The sequence below is a fragment of the Primulina tabacum genome, unplaced genomic scaffold (assembly GCF_025594145.1).
Source record: "Primulina tabacum isolate GXHZ01 unplaced genomic scaffold, ASM2559414v2 Contig396, whole genome shotgun sequence".
NCBI lineage: Eukaryota > Viridiplantae > Streptophyta > Magnoliopsida > Lamiales > Gesneriaceae > Primulina > Primulina tabacum.
The window spans coordinates 1-18709 of NW_027459737.1; the positions used below are offsets into that span (position 1 = coordinate 1).

The 18709-nt window shown below is 34.5% G+C and overlaps 3 protein-coding genes and 1 pseudogene across 6 annotated transcripts; 2 read left to right on the forward strand and 2 right to left on the reverse strand.

Annotated features, from left to right (window-relative positions):
• The first annotated feature begins 759 nt into the window (after positions 1-759).
• Positions 760-4223, forward strand: LOC142534168 (ras-related protein RABF2a-like; annotated as a pseudogene).
• A 411-nt stretch (positions 4224-4634) lies between these two features.
• On the reverse strand, positions 4635-6600 carry LOC142534161 (uncharacterized; the record flags this gene model as incomplete). The annotated part of the gene is made up of 7 exons (XM_075641093.1): positions 4635-4700; positions 4888-4947; positions 5051-5123; positions 5212-5336; positions 5644-5718; positions 6226-6364; positions 6524-6600. Coding segments are annotated over 7 exons (615 nt in total), but the record flags the coding sequence as incomplete, so codon positions are not given.
• A 5103-nt stretch (positions 6601-11703) lies between these two features.
• LOC142534159 (transcription termination factor MTEF18, mitochondrial-like) lies at positions 11704-14162 on the forward strand. Its single transcript, XM_075641088.1, has 2 exons — positions 11704-11887; positions 12012-14162. Exon 2 carries the CDS (start codon positions 12040-12042, stop codon positions 13822-13824), a length of 1785 nt encoding a protein of 594 aa, XP_075497203.1. The 5' UTR covers positions 11704-11887; positions 12012-12039; the 3' UTR covers positions 13825-14162.
• Positions 14084-17180, reverse strand: LOC142534160 (BTB/POZ domain and ankyrin repeat-containing protein NPR1-like). 4 transcript variants are annotated; one of them, XM_075641092.1, is made up of 5 exons: positions 16963-17180; positions 16075-16695; positions 15103-15856; positions 14802-14996; positions 14084-14501 (listed from the first exon to the last, which is right to left on the reverse strand). In XM_075641092.1, the coding sequence occupies exons 2-5, from the start codon at positions 16600-16602 to the stop codon at positions 14257-14259; spliced, it is 1722 nt and encodes a 573-aa protein (XP_075497207.1). In that variant the 5' UTR covers positions 16603-16695; positions 16963-17180; the 3' UTR covers positions 14084-14256. The 4 variants fall into 4 exon arrangements, with proteins under 4 accessions (XP_075497207.1, XP_075497206.1, XP_075497205.1 ...); XM_075641091.1 differs by having other exon boundaries at positions 16075-16730; XM_075641090.1 differs by having other exon boundaries at positions 16075-16730; positions 16870-17180.
• Positions 17181-18709: the final 1529 nt, after the last annotated feature.

Sequence of the window (18709 nt, forward strand, 5' to 3'; positions counted from 1 at the left end):
TGATAAATAATAATTAATAATTACAAATAAATACTTGATTGATGAAATAAAAGTTGGATTCCAATCGAGCCATTTAGTTCAGCACCGTCTATCTAAATGATAAATGATATGATACAAATGTGATAAATCAATATATGAATAATAATTATTTATAAAATTTAAGCTTAATTTATTTATTTTTTTTCCTAGGTTTGTCGTAACAAAAAAAAAACTCAACTATATTCAATATTATATGTACTTCTTTCGAGGTTTGTGGAAATAAAAAAAATAAAAACGATAATTTTTAATATTACAGACATTCATTTATTTGTATGTTTCTCATATTTAACTCCTGAAAATATATGATAAATATAAAATAGTGTAAAATATAATATAAATACAAATTTGTTGAATGTGTCTATAATTTAAAATTTATTACATTTACTTGTGATTTTTCACAAATAAAAATAAATAAAAAAATATTATAATAGGTCTCTTGTGAGAAAGTATCACGAATTTTTATCTCTGAGACGGGTCAACCCTAACGATATTAGCAATAAAAAGTAATACTCTTAGCATACAAAGTAATAATTTTTAATTGATGACCCAAATAAGAGATCTGTCTCACAAATATGATTCGTAAGATCGTATCGCATAAGTTTTTGTCAATATTTAATATTACCGTGAATCTGAGGGAGATAGTTGTAATTATGCCTTCCAGGAACTGTGAAGATAGTTTTGTATCTCCTTCGCTTTTGCCTCTCAATTACGTCACACTCTTCTTCCTTCTCGTCAACTCATAGCCTCGTTACAAAACCTCCAGAAGTCACGACCCTTGATTATTTCCTTTTAATTTTGTTATTTTCTAAATCAAATTATACCATGGATTCCAATCTTTCTATTCGCCGAACCCAAATATATTGTTGATTTCCGCCTGAATTTGATTCATGGCATCCAGCGGGAACAATAACATCAATGCTAAGTTGGTCTGGGTTTTACCCGATCGTTTTTTATTTGGTACCTGGATGTAACGATTTTTTTAACGATTTTTTCACGTGGGTTGCTTTGATTCCTCGCTATGGCCATGGTTTTGCTTGTTTCTTTGTGATTTTCATTTCATTCTTTTGTCTCTGTTGGGTTGTTGATTATGGTGATAGCCGACGAAAAACGTGTCGATTTTGATTGCATAGGATGCGACTAGTTCTTAATCATTTGATTATTCCTGGGTCGTTCTTGATTTGCAAAATTTGGGCTGTCTATTCCATTACCAGATGTCAATCTATAGCTGTTTACTTCATGCATTTATTCACCTTCTTTTGTTTTGAGCAGCTTAAACAGACTAAACTCAAGGCATTAACGAATAAGATTAGTGAAAAAAGTATCCTACCGTTTCCCAATTTTAATTGGGTTTTGAACGACTTTCTTGCATGTCGTTTATAGTTGTCTTATCATTAGTAATTTCATTCAGTTTACAGACACAGACCATTAGGTGACAAATGGTAAATCTGATTATGTGATTTGGAAATAGTTTCGAAATTTATAAAATAATGACTAAGCATTACAGTCGAAGAATCATTTCGTTGTGATTCAATCACAGTTTCACTCATTTAGAGTTTAGGTCAAACTAAAAATTTGTTTATCCAAAAGCAGCCTTCCATATTTTAGGCAGCAGTTTGTGTGTATCTGATATCATGTTCGATATGCTTCTACATGAGGCTTCTTATACATATTTTGTGCGCATGATAGAAGAGCATTGCATCAAGTCAGATTCTAGTCTCCTACAGTTGAAGTAAACTTGTGTCACATATTTGATGGCATTGATATTTAAGAAATTTGCGTTAGTTCCCTTTTGAGAAGGGTCTAAATTTTAATTTGTTTTTCTTTCTGTTTTTATGGTAAAAACCGTCTTGGATTTCATCTCATGTTTGTGACCTTCGCTTTCCTTTTCACTCACTTGAATGAGGTTTTCTTTTTTCTCTAGGTTCTTCTTGGAGATGTAGGAGCTGGAAAATTTAGTTTAGTATTGCGATTTGTAAAAGGGCAATTCATTGAATTTCAGGTTGCTGTATTATGGTTATGGGGTTTAATATTGATGCATGTTTCATTCTGATTTCCCCGCCTGAATACTGATATTGACTGGAAAAAAAATCTGGTGTTGTAGGAATCAACTATTGGTGCTGCTTTTTTTTACAAACAGTTGCTGTAAATGATGCCATTGTAAAATTTGAAATATGGGATACCGCTGGTCAGGAGAGATACCACATCTTAGCTCCAATGTATTATAGAGGAGCTGCAGCTGCCATAATTGTCTATGACATCACTGATCAAGTGCTAATAGTTTGACCAGCTGTCCAGCAGAGACATAAGCTAGTGGTCAAACAATCCTTTTCATGCCATGGGGATCAACTTGAGCCGCAGCTCTGTGATATAATCTACAAATCAAAAACCAAAAGTAACTGTTATTTTTAGTGCTGCAGCAAGCCGGGGGTTTATAGTGACGTTTGATGGTGCATACCGATTTATGTCGTCACAATATATATCAAATAATGACAACTATCTATTTAGGCTTTCTGATATCTATTTGTCAAGCTGAGACATAAAGAATGCTCTCAATAATAATGTTGGTGTGCACTGAATCAATATGTGGTCCAGCAATATGTTTTTCAGGTGGTATAGCTTAATATTTTTTGATGGATTAATGAAATGATTGAGAGACGACTTATGATGAAACTTAATTTGTGCTTGCTGATTTATTCTTGTCATTTAATTCCTTTACTTTATAGACATCCTTTGATCGAGCCAAAAAATGGGTTCAAGAGCTTCAAGCACAAGGTGAATTTCAACCTACCCTGTAAAGTTCACTGCAATTTATTTGCAATTTGCTTTTCATTTATCCAATTTTCTGATGTCCATGTGTGAGGTTGTTTGACTTTATCTAAATATTCCTTTCACTAGTGTTTGCGTTTCTGTGGCACAAGGGAACCCTAATATGATTATGGCACTTGCCAGGAATAAATCAGATATGTTGGATGCAAGAAAGGTGGCAGCAGAGGTGAGAATAATCTGTCGTCTTTTTGCAAATCTTTCGTATTCTTACGTATATTTTAATTTACGTGAAATACTTTGTAAAATGTCTTGCTTACTCTTGAATTCAATGTCATTTTTATCACTCACCGAAGAGTAACTGGTGTTTGATAATAATTTTTATATCATTGTTATCAATCTCTGCTTTCCTGGAATAGTTAGACTATAAAACCAATGTGAGAAAATTGCAGATGGAGTTTATTACTTGAGACTTGAGAGAGATTAAATTTCTGGTCTTGCAGCAGACTTGCTTTTGCTTTTGCTTTTTAGCATTATTATTTGAATCTAATAATTTATCGCAGCAAGCACGAACTTACGCAAAAGAGAACAACCTTTTTTCCATGGAAACCTCTGCCAAGACTGCAAATAATGTCAATGACCTGTTTTATGAAATAGGTAAGAATTGTTGAACATTTACTTGAGGCTGAAGCAACGGAAAATCGCTATTTAATTGTAGAATTTGAAAACTGCTTGTTAGATGTCACGCAAGACTAAGATCATCAGTTCATCATGAGTTTTGAGGGTTTATTCTATCTGCTTTCCTTAAATTTATGTTCTCAAAAATTGCTTCTCGCTATGTGTATAATCAGGTTGTTAATGTTTACTTTTAATCTTTGTATAACAATACCGGAAATTAGATTTCTGAGAATGAGAAGCATACGCCTTGGTATTCGTTTCTTGGAATGAGAAGCATACGCCTTGGTATTCTCATTTTATCTTCCTTTGACAAGATTGAGAAATCAAACAAGCTAACAGCGTCCAAGTTGGTTTTGAGAATCTGAGATATGATTGATCGAGGGTACTTTAAAGCACCATAATTCCTGTACTTTATTTGTTCGATGTTGGTGGATTCGTGTTCCCTAGGCTTTTAATAAAATCTCTTGTTATGTATCTACAGCAAAAAGATACCTCTTTTGCAGCCGGCCCCAAACCCAACAGGCATGGTTCTGGTGGATCGACCTGCAGACAGGGCTACTAGTGCTTCTTGTTGCTCATGAAACGGAATGTATTCAAGTCAAAATATGTCATCAACTTATTTCATTTTTCTTGTGGTTTGCGCATGAATTCAACTTTTGTTGTGCATATGGCATTTCTTGTTTACCGTGTTCCAAGATTTATTGAAGTAATTTTTATTAACTATAATATTATTTGATTTCCCACGCCATTATTTGTCCATAATTCAGATGATGTGTTAGTGGTGCTTCCGATATGGCTTGGCAACTTGAAATCACCTATTTTTTGCCGAGGGAAGTTTCCAAATCTAGTTTCTTGTGGCCCTTGGATAAATATAAAGCAATGAGAAGACACTTCATGCGGCAGATGTACTTAATGAAACTAGTTTTAAAATTGATCTATATATTGTTGGAGAAATGTAACCATTTACAGTATATCGAGTTCCAACAAACGTTGGAATCTGTCTGTATGTCATTTCCTGTTTTCTGCATTTGCTCCGAGTCCACGAGAGAAATGAAGAAAATCTGAGACACGGTCTATCTTCTAAATAAATGGTCACATTTTCTTTGCTATGGTCTTTTTCAACCCATTGATAATCTTCCCGAACCACATCAAGTTCATGATTGCAAGTGTAGAGGGTACCCGTGTACCAAAAGAAAACCAATTATGTGCATCTGCATAACCTGCAAAGAGTGTGGATGATTCACAATTTAAGAAACTCACTGAAAAAACTAGCTCAGCGTGCCACATAACTTGGAAAATAATTGCATGCCAAAGTACAGATGGACCGATTCATATGTCATCGACTACAAAGAAAAAGAAAGCATTTAGGCAAATATGAATTTAGAGTCTAAGAAGGCAAACCGTTACCTGATCATGGTGGAGGTAAACATGGTAAACATAAAAACAAACAAAAGAATTCTCGCCTACCTGCAGTTCAAAAAATATGATTACTCTTACCTATACTTGAAATGACAAGGTCTCCATTATAAAGAAATAGCAGTTGCAGGGTTAGGTAGGACAACGTACCAACCCAAGCAAAAAATATCACACTGCCATTGATCAGATATGCGTTGGATTTCTTCAACCCAGCAATATCTAGATACCTGCAGCAAGAAGCCCATAAATGCATCAACAAAAGAATCAGACAGGCAAAAAATCAAGGGTCTTCTTTATGACATCCTAAAAACCAACCATCTCATGTTGATCTCTGGGGTTGTCACCTCAGATATCAGCACCATGAACGTGTAAAAAGCTGCCCCTCTCCAGTAAACATGGAAATATGCTACGGCAATCCCTGAAAGAGAGTGATGGACTATCTGAAATCACAAAAGCACACAACTGTCATGGTCTACGCTACATTTGTAGGGCATTTCACAGTTACTGCTCTACGGGACAACAAATAGGCCTACTTACTATGATACATTTTCAGAACAATGTATCTGGGGCTAAAGACAACAGAAGAAAAATTCAGATGTCATTATGACGAGAGAAATCTCCGAACTTGGCTCTCAATCTCCAAATTTGGCCGCATGGGCAGCACATAGTTTAGTTTAGTTTAAAAAAAGAGCATGATACCACCAACAAAACAAATTAAATAGCTCTTCTTGCATGAAATGCACTTACGTACTCCACTCCACCCAAAGAAGGATACAGCCAACAAATCATTCCAAGGTCTGAAATAAAGTACCCAACAGATACCTGCCAAAAGTTGCACACGAAGCTTAAATAGATGAATATCATGGCATGCCTCATTAACAAAGCACTGGAACAAATTACATATTAATCACGCGCCTACAATTTCTGGTTTTCCTTAATTGTTGCAGGAATAATATTAATTCTGTTTTAAAATCTTCAACAATCAAATTTCAAGATGGAAGTCAAATATATGTTCTTATACATGCATAACAATCATAAACATGTGATGGACTGAGTTCATTGATAGTCAAGATTATGGAATTTTTTTTTTATAAATTGGCATCCAACCTTCTCATTTTTCATCTCCCTTGGGCCTTTGGTGGTATTACTATAATTTTTGCTTGTGATAAAGTCAATCACCAGTTGTCCTTTCTATACAAAGAAAATGCGTACAAAGGCCACTTTTACAAGCAATGTTCTCAGAATCACCACAAATAGTATTCAACATCAAGAAAAGAATCCAAATTAGAATCCCTATGCAAGTTAAAATAAGCTACATGACATGCTTACCCCAAGAGTAACAGTTGAGAGAGTTGAATTCCGGAGTATGATAAGACCCGTAGACAGGTCATCAGAGAAGAGATCGGACCAGAACACAAAATACAAGGACGCAGTTGATATTAAAATGGCATGAAGAGTGGAAACACCACTGCAGGAAAGTCAAGTACAAAGAGCGTAAGAGGAACATAAAACATCATCACCATAGTACATTCTCATTAGTTGCGGGGTCGGATACATGGATAGTAATTCTCCAAACTAAGAGGAGCATAAAAAACAAGAAACAAAAATGAAAAGCTAGTGTATTCACCGATTGTTCCACTCTGTTCGTTGAATCTTTGTGAGGCCATTATAGGTCCTGAAGTAAAAAAGAGCTGATGAGCTGAGTCAGAATCATATACCTGTTGGAGGGCCAAGCCAATTATTAAACTCCCGTGGACAAGACCATTGCAGAACACTCTAGTTGGGAAAATAGGGAATTCATTTTTTGAATCACCATAACTTCATTGCTTCTACATATTAAGTTGCACATGTACATCTAAATTCACAAATGTATGCAGTTAGTCAAAATAGCACCCTGGTGAGGATCTCTATATTAAGGAACTAATGAAGTAAATGTACGATGTTTTCAAACAACTATAGTCAATCACAAAGGAACTGAAAACTCTCAAACTTACCAATTTGAACACCAAATGCCAGCAAGAACAGCAGTGTATGGAACAAGAGGATCAGCAAGTAAGTAATTTTTTACCAGCCCCTCAGCTTTATTTTGATAAGATTTAAATGCCAAAACTTTCCTCGGAGATACTCCCATTATAACAAGCTACAGGACATGTGTTGACTTTCTTCTAGGACATAATAATTCTCGACCTTCCTGGAAATATGTTCAAAAAAGCATATTAGAGTAACCCGGACTCTATTAAAAAATGAATGGAGAGCACAAATAATTTTTGCTTTCCACGAATGATCCCTACAAAGAGTTGAAACAACAAAGAGGCAAAGAACACTGGATGTTAATTTTAAGATGCAGGGTTTACAACCCTGTACAAAATCGCGGGTAACTAATGACTTTTTTGAAAATAAAACGAAAAGTTTGAGTAGTTCATGCTTCATGTAAATGCATTTAAATATTACTGTAAGGCTCAAAATCAACAACATTTCAAAAAATCAAACAGAGCGTCTACAAGATCCCCAATGATTGTACATCTAGATGAAGTGCCACAGTTGCATCTCATGCATCATTATCATACTCCAATTCCGTATGCTAAGCTAGGGATGGAAAAACACCTATCATCAAAAGATGAACAAACCAAAGGTGAACCTTCTGTTAAAATGGGACATCTGTAAATCCCAAGTCGTAGAATATTTCAATGGGGCAATCATATCTTGAATTCACACATAAATTGTTCTATCCAGCACCATTTACTCAATATCAAGGTGCGAACACATAATTCATTGTCTCGAAATCACGAGTAAATCATAAATCTTGGCAAATGCACCCAAATGTAAAAGACCCATATAGCCAAGAGATCTAAAACTGACTGCAATATGTTAGTTACAGAAAAAGTGTCGACTTTACCTAGCAGTCCACAAATCGAAATACCCAGCAGCAGAATTCGGGAAATCAAACAAACCCACTAATCACATTATAGATAGCAATACCAACAATGATTTTCTTGCTTTCTTCTCATGAAAATGTTGGTTTATTGTGTGCTTTCTTTCTCGGTTAGGAAGAACAAGAAAACCTCAACGAAAACGGAACAATGAATAAGGTGAGATGGGAAGGGAATAGTTTAAAAAGCCGGGAGATAAACAATGAGACTGCTCAAATCAATGAACCGATGCAGGACATCAGAAATTGTGCAATTAAATGTATTTTAACATATATCTTTTCCGTTTTCCAGTACAAGCATTGAATGCAAGGGGGCAAAGAAAGGAAAAAAACTAATCTTGGTACAGGTTGTTAGAGGAACAAACTCTTTTAACGTGCACTTCGCTTGGCAATGCTCGTGTTCTGGTGAGCGGATCGCGTGAATTTTTTCTGGATGTAGAGAATGATTAATAAATTTACAAGGTCAAAGTTGTATTTGTGTTCATCTTTGTTAGATCCAATTTTTTTTTGGCAATCCTTTATTCATATGAAAAATATTATGCACTCCTCGGGATTTTAATTATTTTCTCGCATCAAATTCGATACAAAACCTTAAATATATGATAGTTGAGTATAAAATGTTTCAGATATTATATTAATATATGATTTTGAATACTCGAACAAATATATGAAGTATTAATGTCAATTACACGTCTTTCTAAGATGAAAATTGATACGAAATATTTAAAATACGGTACTAATATATGATATTCAAGTAGAAAATATTTCAGATATGATATTATATATGATTTTAGTACCTAAACATGCATAATAAGTATTGATATTAATGACACGTGTGCTTTTTCCGATGAAAATCGATACAAAACATTAAAAATACGGTAATAATATATGATATTTTAATATAACTTGTTTCGGAGCTTGTACTAGCATATGATATTTGAGGCGAAAAACAAGTGTAACAAGTGTTGATATTAATATAATTGTTTCAATTTTATACTCAAAATTTATCTTTATACTACATATAAAACAATTAATTTTCAAATATCATATATTAATTTCATATTTTTCAATATTTTATACCGAATTTCATCCGAAAAAACACATGTGTGCTACATAGCGCATAATTTTTTTGTGTGAATCAAATATTGTATACATTTTTTGATCTGACATGGACTAAATACAAATACATAATTGAGATTTTAAAGCAAATCTCTTTTAGGGTAATATTGTTTTTTAAAAAAATTATTCTAAACATCATCCTCTTTATCCATTAAAACTGATATTCATATTGATATTATTCGGATTCGATATTTAGATTTTAAACTTAAATTCCACGAATAACGTGGTGATAATTTTTTATAACCCAATATCAAGAAAATAATTTCGGTATCTTACCATGACAAAAAGAAAAGCACATCTAAGCCTCTTGTATACATGCATCCACAGGCACAAACCATTTCCATGAATTTATATATCTATAATATAATTTATATTGTCTATAATATATTATTAATTCACGAGCCTAAATTAACTAAAGTTTATGTCATGGTAAATTTTGAAAATATAAAAAAAGACAAAAATTTGTGTGAGACGGTCTCACGGGTCGTATCTTATGAGACATATATCTTATTTGGGTCATCCATAAAAAAATATTACTATTTATGCTAAGAATATTATTTTTTATTGTGAATATCGGTAGGGTTGACCCGTCACACAGATAAAGATCCATGAGACGGTCTCACAAGAGACCTACTCAAAAAAATCTCATTTATTAAAACTGTTCCATTTTTCTTTAATAAAAAATATTGTAAAAAGTTATTTTAGTAAATTAAGTTATATATGATTAAGTATCTTATCATTTGTCAAAACCTTATGAATTATTTAAAAGTATCATCTTTATCTATACTTCTAAAATTTTAGATTAAATGACTAATGTTGAGCACCGTGTACTAACTTTGATATGTCAATATGACACCAAAATTTTTTTTTTTTTACAATTTTATCCTTCCTATGTCTTATCTAACTTTGCCGTTGTAAGTTTATTAGCGATTTTTGTACCTTTTTCTATCTTTTTCTAATTTTTTTATCCAATTTATCTCTAATTTATCTAAATTTCAAACTATCACAGTAATATTGTTTAATCAATAATCTATAAGCATCGTATCATAATAAAATAATAAATATTTTTTTAAAAAAATTAACATGACATACATTGCTTACCGCGAAATACTAATCTATTCTATTTTATTAAGATTGAGCACATGATAGTAACTATTTAGAAGGACACCAACTTTTTCTTCCAAATTTACCTTTATATGATACTAATATTACACTTTTGTTTTTTGTTATTTTGTGTTTTTTTTTTAAATTTTAACACACACTTTTATTTTTTATTTTTGTTATTTCAACCATTTAAATATCAATTAAGTCACTCCATAAATTGTCAAATTAAACTTTAGTCCATCGATAATGATAAAAAAAATTTGCACACACGCATCGCGTATGCATAATAAATAGTAATAATTAACGCTAAACTCTCTATATTAACTAAATTTTGGTACGTTGGTGAAGTTATTTCATAATTCAGATTTTTTTATTTGACCACTCTATATTTTCATCATATCGCTTCTATCATATCATTTCAATTTAAAAAAAAAAAATTGATAACTTTAATTTTAAAATAAAAAAAAAAAAGCATTTCCTTCTCATCTTTCACATAACGTTGTGTAATTCAATGCGTTAGTATATAATAAGAATATGTTTTTTATGAGACGGTCTCATGAATCTTTATCTGTGAGACGAGTCGATTCTACCGATATTCACAATAAAAAGTAATACTCTTAGTATAAAAAGTAATATTTTTCATGGATGACCCAAATAAGATATCCGTATCACAAAATACGACTCGTGAGACCGTCTCACAAAAGTTTTTGCCATAATATATGTATGCTGCACAAGTAATATATATATATATATATTTTTTTTTTCAAATTAGTTGGAATTTGATCGAAACAAAATCGACCAATCATGTTTTTATTATAACATTTAGCTTTAGGAATAACTTAAACTTAGAAGCGTGTTTTCCTTCTCAAACATCTGTCAACGTCATCAACAAATCGTGATGTGCCAATCTAACAAACCCCACCAACACAAACTACTTGTGAAGTTAATAATGCACGCTTTTAAATGCAAAGCTAACTCAATAAGTGGGGCTGATTGCACATGCCACTACAAATGTTTAGAATAATTTAATTTTCATAAATCAAGTATATTTAACTCATGTAATAAAAAAAAACTCAAGCATATTTACTTTAGTTATAACGAATTTTATGTCTGATTTTTAAAAACACACAAATTTAAATATAAATAAATTTACTCAGAATTTTTCGATTTTTTACATGGTGGGGCCGAAACAAGATAATTAATCAATTGATTATTTACATTCATATCCATTTACCTCTGTTATCAAGTGTAAAATCAAGGGTAGATCTGTTGTGAGATGATCTCACGAATCTTTATCTGTGAGACGGGTCAACCCTACCGATATTCACAATAAAAAGTAATATTTTTAGCATAAAAAGTAATATTTTTTCATGAATGATCCAAATAAGATATGTGTCTCATAAAATATGACCCGTGAGACTGTCTCACACAAGTTTTTGCCAAAAATCAATACATTTCAAAAAATACGAGTGTCAAATAAATGAAGTGTAGCGGAATGCAAATCACATTATTCGGACCGACATCTAACAGACTTGTTGGATTCAAATTGGGCCTCACAGGGATAGGCAGTCGTATTGGGCCTTATAAGCCCATGGATGGATAATTGAGTGGTGTACTATTTGTATATACTGCAGTCCATACGGCCTTACAGGAGAGAGCTAAAACCCCATTCCTAAGGTTTGAGATCATAACAGCAAAACCCTAATTGAACATCAACCTATTGGAACATGAATTATCAATGGGGAATACCATCAAATCGCACAACCGAACTCACTTAATCTGACGGATTGGTGTTCATTCAAATCAAATGCTCTAAATTTATGTTTCTGGTCGTATCAGGTTTATATGTTTCTCTTTTGAGCGTAAAGTTGCAGATTTCTATATCTCAGTTGTTATTTTAGATTTTTGTTTTTGTGATTCGGGTTTCTTCTGCTTATTTGAATTAATCCAATCATCGTTCAAGGTATCGCTGGCTGAGGTCTTGAATATCCATGTTAGTTCGAAGAACTGGCAGAAGGGTTTTTTCAGAAATGATTTCCCTCTCTGATAATCGCTTCCTGTCCCCTGATTTAACTGAAAAAAATCATTCTTTTTTGCACATCCCATTAGCTCATAAGTTAGCAAGAATCCATCAATTCCATGCTTTGAAACCTACCTTAAAAGGTCTCGAGTTTCCTATTAACAAAGCCGTAGTGCGGTCTCGAAAATATGTTTCTGTTGAACGAACTCCAAGGTTTGCTGTTACTGATGCTCAGGCTGCACTTTTTGATTACTTGCATTGCACCCGGGGATACGGCTTCCTGGATGCTGAGCACATTAGCAAGAATTCTCCTCAGTTCCTTCAAGAACTTATCACCCGTGTTGAAAGGGATCAAGATGTCTCAAGAGCATTGTTAAAATTTTTCAGGTACCACCCCATTAACGAGTTTGAGCCTTTCTTTGAGAGTCTGGGCTTGAGACAGACAGAATATACACCCCTTCTTCCTCGGGGCTTGATATTTCTGAGTGATGATCAAGTCCTGCTTGATAACTATCATGCACTTTGTAATTACGGGATCCCTCGGATTAACATAGGAAGGATGTGCAAGGAAGCAGATGAGATCTTGAGGTTTGAACATGGCGTGTTAGATATGAAATTGCGAACTTTCGAGCAATTGGGGTTGTGTAGATCAACTGTCATAAAGCTTGTTAGTTGTAGTCCTGTGCTTTTGCTGGGCAATGATAACAATGCATTTATTGGAACTATTGAGAAATTAAAAGCGCTGGGCTTTGAGGAAGACTGGATTGGAGGGTATTTATCAAGCAAGAATAAATACAATTGGAATCGATTTCTTGACACAATGTGTTTTCTTAGTGAAGTAGGTTATGGTGATGCCCAATTGGGAGTCCTTTTAAGTGAAAATACTTACCTACTAGTTGAAGGATCTGGGAAACAAGTCTACGTATTCGTTGGTGCACTGCTTAAATTAGGCCTTAACATGAACGAGGTTTATGCTTTATTCCTGAAGAATCCTCAGATGCTGTCTAGAAAGCGTGCCAAGAATTTCTGGAAGGTATTGCATTTCCTTTTTGAGATTGGGATGGAACCAGAAAACATTTCCCTGATTTTATCCAAGCACATGAAACTATTGGGTTCACAGTCTCTGAAAGGACCAAAGACCGTATTGAGGATTTTCGATGGTGATAAGTATACTTTATGTCAAACTTTAAGGGAGGACCCTTCAACATTTTTCAATTATGCTCTCAAGTCAAAGATCCCCAGTGCTGAGCAAGTGAGTGCCAGAAATCCAAACAACTATTTTGAGAAGAAAGACTTTTTACTCAGAATTGGTTATGCAGAAAATTCCGATGAGATGGTGAAAGCTCTTAAACGGTTCCGAGGCAGGGGAGACCAGTTGCAGGAGAGATTTGATTGCTTGGTGCAAGCTGGTTTGGACTTCAACGCCGTATCATCAATGGTGAAACAGGCCCCGACACTTCTAAACCAGACCAAAGATGTTCTAGAGAAAAAGATCAACTGTTTGAAAAACTACTTGGGGTACCCAGTGGATTCTATTGTGACTTTTCCGTCATACCTGTGCTATGATATGGAGAGAATTATTATGAGATTTTCTATGTATGCATGGCTTAGGGAAAAGGGTGCTGCAAAGCCCACTTTATCTGTGGGAACACTTCTTGCTAGTTCAGAGGCACGATTTGTAAAATATTTTGTGATTGTACATCCAGAAGGTCCTTGTATGTGGGAAAATTTGAAAAAATCTTTGGCCTCTAGCTGAGATTATTGGTGGTTGTTCCCAGTTCTACAGCGCTTAAAATCTTCTGAAATAATCCAGCAGTCAATTTTTTCCACTTATTCCTCCATTTTAAAAATTCATGTTGAATCAAGTCTTTGATCCTTCTTACATATTTCACGTTGTTGCTGAACTAAAGAAATACATTACTTGTCTATTTATTACAAGAGAAATTTATTCTCTACGGATGAGAACTTTTATAGAAAATTTCCCCAAAGATTCTAGAATTTCATTCCTAAATTTAAACAAGGATACATCAGAAATTACAATTATTCAAACACAAATTTTGTAAGTTTGTGATAGAGCCCCCTCTTGCTGCGTTGAACTGGAAACAAAAAAAAAGTTTCGAAAACAGATACGCAATAAGACCCTAGCATTATTTCAATGATCTTTGGAGGCTTGGCAAAGAGGCATCCTTTAGTGTTTACGGGCTTTGTAACGTAATGAAGATGATGACGAACAAAAGCCAGAGCGGTGCAGGTCAGCTTTGTCCTTGCTGAATGCTCTATGCACTTCATCTTTGAGTTCCATGAAACGCATGCGCTTCGTTCTTTGCTCCTCCGAGGTGCCCTTTTCGAGGTAGACTATGTCCGGTAAGTCATCCTCCATAAACTTATCCAGTACCTGGGAGCAATGAGGAAAATAGCGCCTGCCCAATTGAACTGACGCTAAATTTTGTTAGCAAAAACCCATACATGAGCTCTCTAGAGATAGGTTGAGGGCGGCATTGCTTCATTGTATTATTGATCCTAAAGACCAACATATACAACTAAACTAAATTACAGTTGCAGGAATCCGAGGAAAATCGTCTTCAAGAATTCAAACAGTTGTATAAACTACCTACCTCGCTGCACTTCTCCGCGGTAAAGATATTATCAAATTCAAGAAAACTTTCAGCAGCTAAAATCTATCATGCCTGTACCAAATCACCTCGAGATGAGAAAAAATCAAGCAATTTATACCTGTTCTGGAGAGAGTATCTATTCTCGAAAGGATCCTCTTGTTCTGGTTAATGGGTGTCTCATTCAAATCGACTTCCACCAAGTTCCCATTCGAACCTCTTGATGACAAAAGACCAGCAAGCTCAGATGTCTCAGCATGTGCTATTTCCATAGCTAGCTTAGCTTCGGTCGGGAAAAACATTCGTGCAAACGCCACTGTCAAGTACAAAGCAAAGAACACTGTGAGACACAAAGCAAAAGAATGGGACATTAATAAATCAATGCAGTGGTTTTGAACAAAAAATAACTCGTCAAAAGTTACCTCTGTCTTCAAGGCAGAGCAATTTCATATGCAGATCATCAACCATTTCTAGAGAGAAGACCCATGCATCCCCAGATATCGGATTCCTCCGCATTTCCCTCTCCAAAATATCTATGCACATCCAATCTTTATTCGCTTCCTGTCCTTGCTCTCTTTTCATCTCGTAGTCCTTTGGGCGTGTCCGTCTCCTACAAATACTAACAGCATCTTGTCCCTCTATCGTCAAGTCTGATATACTTGCCCCCTTGTTCAGAAGGGACACTATGATTGATGGTTCTTTTCGCCTAGCAGCAACATGAAGTACCGTATTCCCATGCGCATTCCGTAGGTTGACATCAGCAAGACCAAGGCTAAGAACCTCCGATACTATCTTGGGATCACAGTAAGCAACAGCATAGTGGAGAGCGTAAGACTCATCTAGGGTTATATCCGACTCTGTAAGGAGAAGTCTGACGAGTTCAATATCATCCGAGTCCAATGCCTTGTGTATTCTCTTAACACTCTTCTCCCGCAATGCATCCCCGTTTGCCACATTATTTTCCTTTTTAGAAAGAGAACTACGGCGCATCGATATAATATCTTCTGCAATTTTGGATGGGATCTGTTTCTCGATTTGTATAGTTCCGAGGTTGGATCGAGCTACTCTATGGACACACTGAGAGAGGAGTTGACTTATTTGACAATGGAAGGCCACCACAAGAATTGGGATGACATCTTCTACTACAGCCTTGCCAACCAAGTTAAGAAGTCGACGCTGCAATCAAGTTTTAGAAACTATCTTATAGTCCACCATGAAGAAAATTTCTCCTGTGTGCTCCATCATTCAATAATAAAAATATACGATTTAACGTTTTGCTGATTATAACGAGACAACTCATATATTTTTAAAAATGCTAAGGTCACATTTCAGTTATCATTCCATATACACAACAAAAATTTAAAGGAGTTGAAGCATAGAGCTAATAGTTATACCTGAAACAGTGAGACAAGTTCCGAAACCTGAAAAATAGATGAGGCGTACATCAATTCAACAGCAAAGTCGATAGCAGGTCTGCAGGCATCGTGCAAGCATGTCTTTTCAACACAAGTTGATACCTCTAGAGGTGAGGGCTTAAGCTTACCCGTATACAAATAGCTCAAGAAGATTATAAAAGCCTCATATCCCACCTTGCCATAAGGCAAGAAATCGGTCATGCAATACTTGGACTTCTTTTCTTTTCTTAAAAGATCATCAAAGAACTTACTCCTAGCAGCTAATATACATTTGTGAATGGCAACACTATTGCCTTCTACCACAATATCCGCGTCGCTGTAATGGCTACCGAAATCGCCTAAAAGTGGCTCCAAGTTACAACTTAGCTTACTCAAACTGATGACATCAGGATTCGGCCCAGTCTCCGATCCACCAGAGGTATACACTTTATTAGTTACAGACGCACTGGATAGATGAGAAGATGATGTAAAACTGATGGATGATGATGGTTCAGCAAAATTCTCCATCACAACAGAATCTTTTCTCAGAGGTGAAGTTTAATCTTCCTTAATTATATGTACCATCACGTACCAGAAGAAAGATCAAAAGCGTGCAAAGTTCTGATGAAATACCCCATGGAGATCAGCTAAGCAAACTGTTAACACCAAATTACAACAAAATCTTGCTTAGTCTTGTCAAGAAATCATGCAGAAGCTTTTCTAAAGTAAATAACACAACAGTAAATGATTTAATATTCAGGGTTCCCGGCCTCTGATATCAAAAACATAACTAACCCATTAAAATTCCAAGTAAATAACCTCATAATAACAACAAATACGCCATCAAAACGTGCGGAACTGCTCGTTTTTCCAAGCGTCGCCACCTACCTCTATGAAGAATAAACGGATTAACCAACAATAAGTCCAAGAGAAATTCCTGGAATTTTAAAGTCAGAAGCTGATAATTGAACTGGATCCAAACAACACCGAAGAGAAGAAGAGGCGTCGGATCGAAGAAAAAACACAGTTGAGCGAAGATGGTCCCACGTTAGCTTAATTGAAGTTTCTTGATGGAATCAATCGAAACGAAAGTTCGTTTTTTTACCAATGTTACCTTTATATAATATATATATATATATATATATATATATATACGCACATTAAATTATTCACGTGACAAATTTTTTTTAAAAAAAATATTTGTTCAGATTTAAGAGCTATTTTTCTTAATTTTACATGAAAATTGTTCCAGAATTGCACACAGTGAGTCTAAAATATTCACGTTCAAGGGCGTAAATACCGAGAATTTAGTCTTGGTAAGAAAACAGAGACTTTCAATTTGGAAGCAATAATTATTATCATAATAATATATATTTCTTGGATTTTGGGCAAGGACGAAAACGTCGTCGGCCGCGTGACGGTGTGCAGATGAAGTAGTTTGGGTGACGTTTTCGATGATATCATGCCTCACTGATTGCTTTGCTCACGTCATCCATTATCATCGTATTATTTTGTTATTATTCCATTTCCTGCGTATATTTTAGGCTATTTTTTTAAAAAAAAATTATTTCACGACTTTTATTGGGTCAAAAAAGTGGCCGTCAAAATGTCCTTATACATATACATACATATATATATATATATATATATATTAATTATTTTGTAAGGACATCAATGTTTATTGTGCAATCAATTCTTGAAACATGTCTATAACTTTGAAATTTTTGTTGTCTTTTTTAATTTTCTACGTCTATTCATACCTTTTGTGGCTAATCGCATAGCGATAATACAGAGTACGTCTCTTATTAATGTTTACTTACGTATCAATATTAAGTCGGACTAATCGATCTGATTCATATTTATTATATAAATAATTTTTTTTAGCAAAAAAAATATTTTTCATAAATCTGATTGGATAAAAGATCCACGTCTCACATAAATAGACATATAAGACAATTTCACAAAAATATTTATAAACAATATGTTACTACATATAAATTTAGAGATTTTAAATATTTTTATCTTGAATCATTCTTAAGCTTTGTACTTCTATAGACTATAATTGGTAATTGGTATCAGTAATAATATTAATAATGTTTGGGTTAACAAAAATCAGGGCACTTATTTTTGGTCCAAGTCTGAGTCCGGGTCGAGGTCCAGACCAACCTTTTTTTAAAAAAATATCTGGTCGCACTATGATGGTATTAGGACGATCAATTTTTATTATCCTATTGCGAGGTCCTTGGTGTTGGCAGTCTGCATACCTAAAGAGGGTAGCACTGGGTAGGTAAAATATACCGCCCTAACGCGTCCTTCACGTAAATCTAAAATCTTCTTTATTTGCGCCCATCAACTTTTAACATCTTATATAAAAAAATATATTACATTTCATTATACTCAATCACATTCGCTCGCATTTTCTGTCGTTGTTCCGAATATTCCATCAGTTTCGTCTTGGTATTCTTCATCACTTTTAATATGTTGCGTTCGGCTAGCGGATTTTGACCAATCATTGAACAAATATCATCTTCCAAATTTTTTGGTCTTAAGCTAGAAAGTCTCTCATCCAATATATTTTCTCCAATACTTAGAACTTGTTCCACTGCAACCATTGAACGTTTCCATGTTAGGGTCT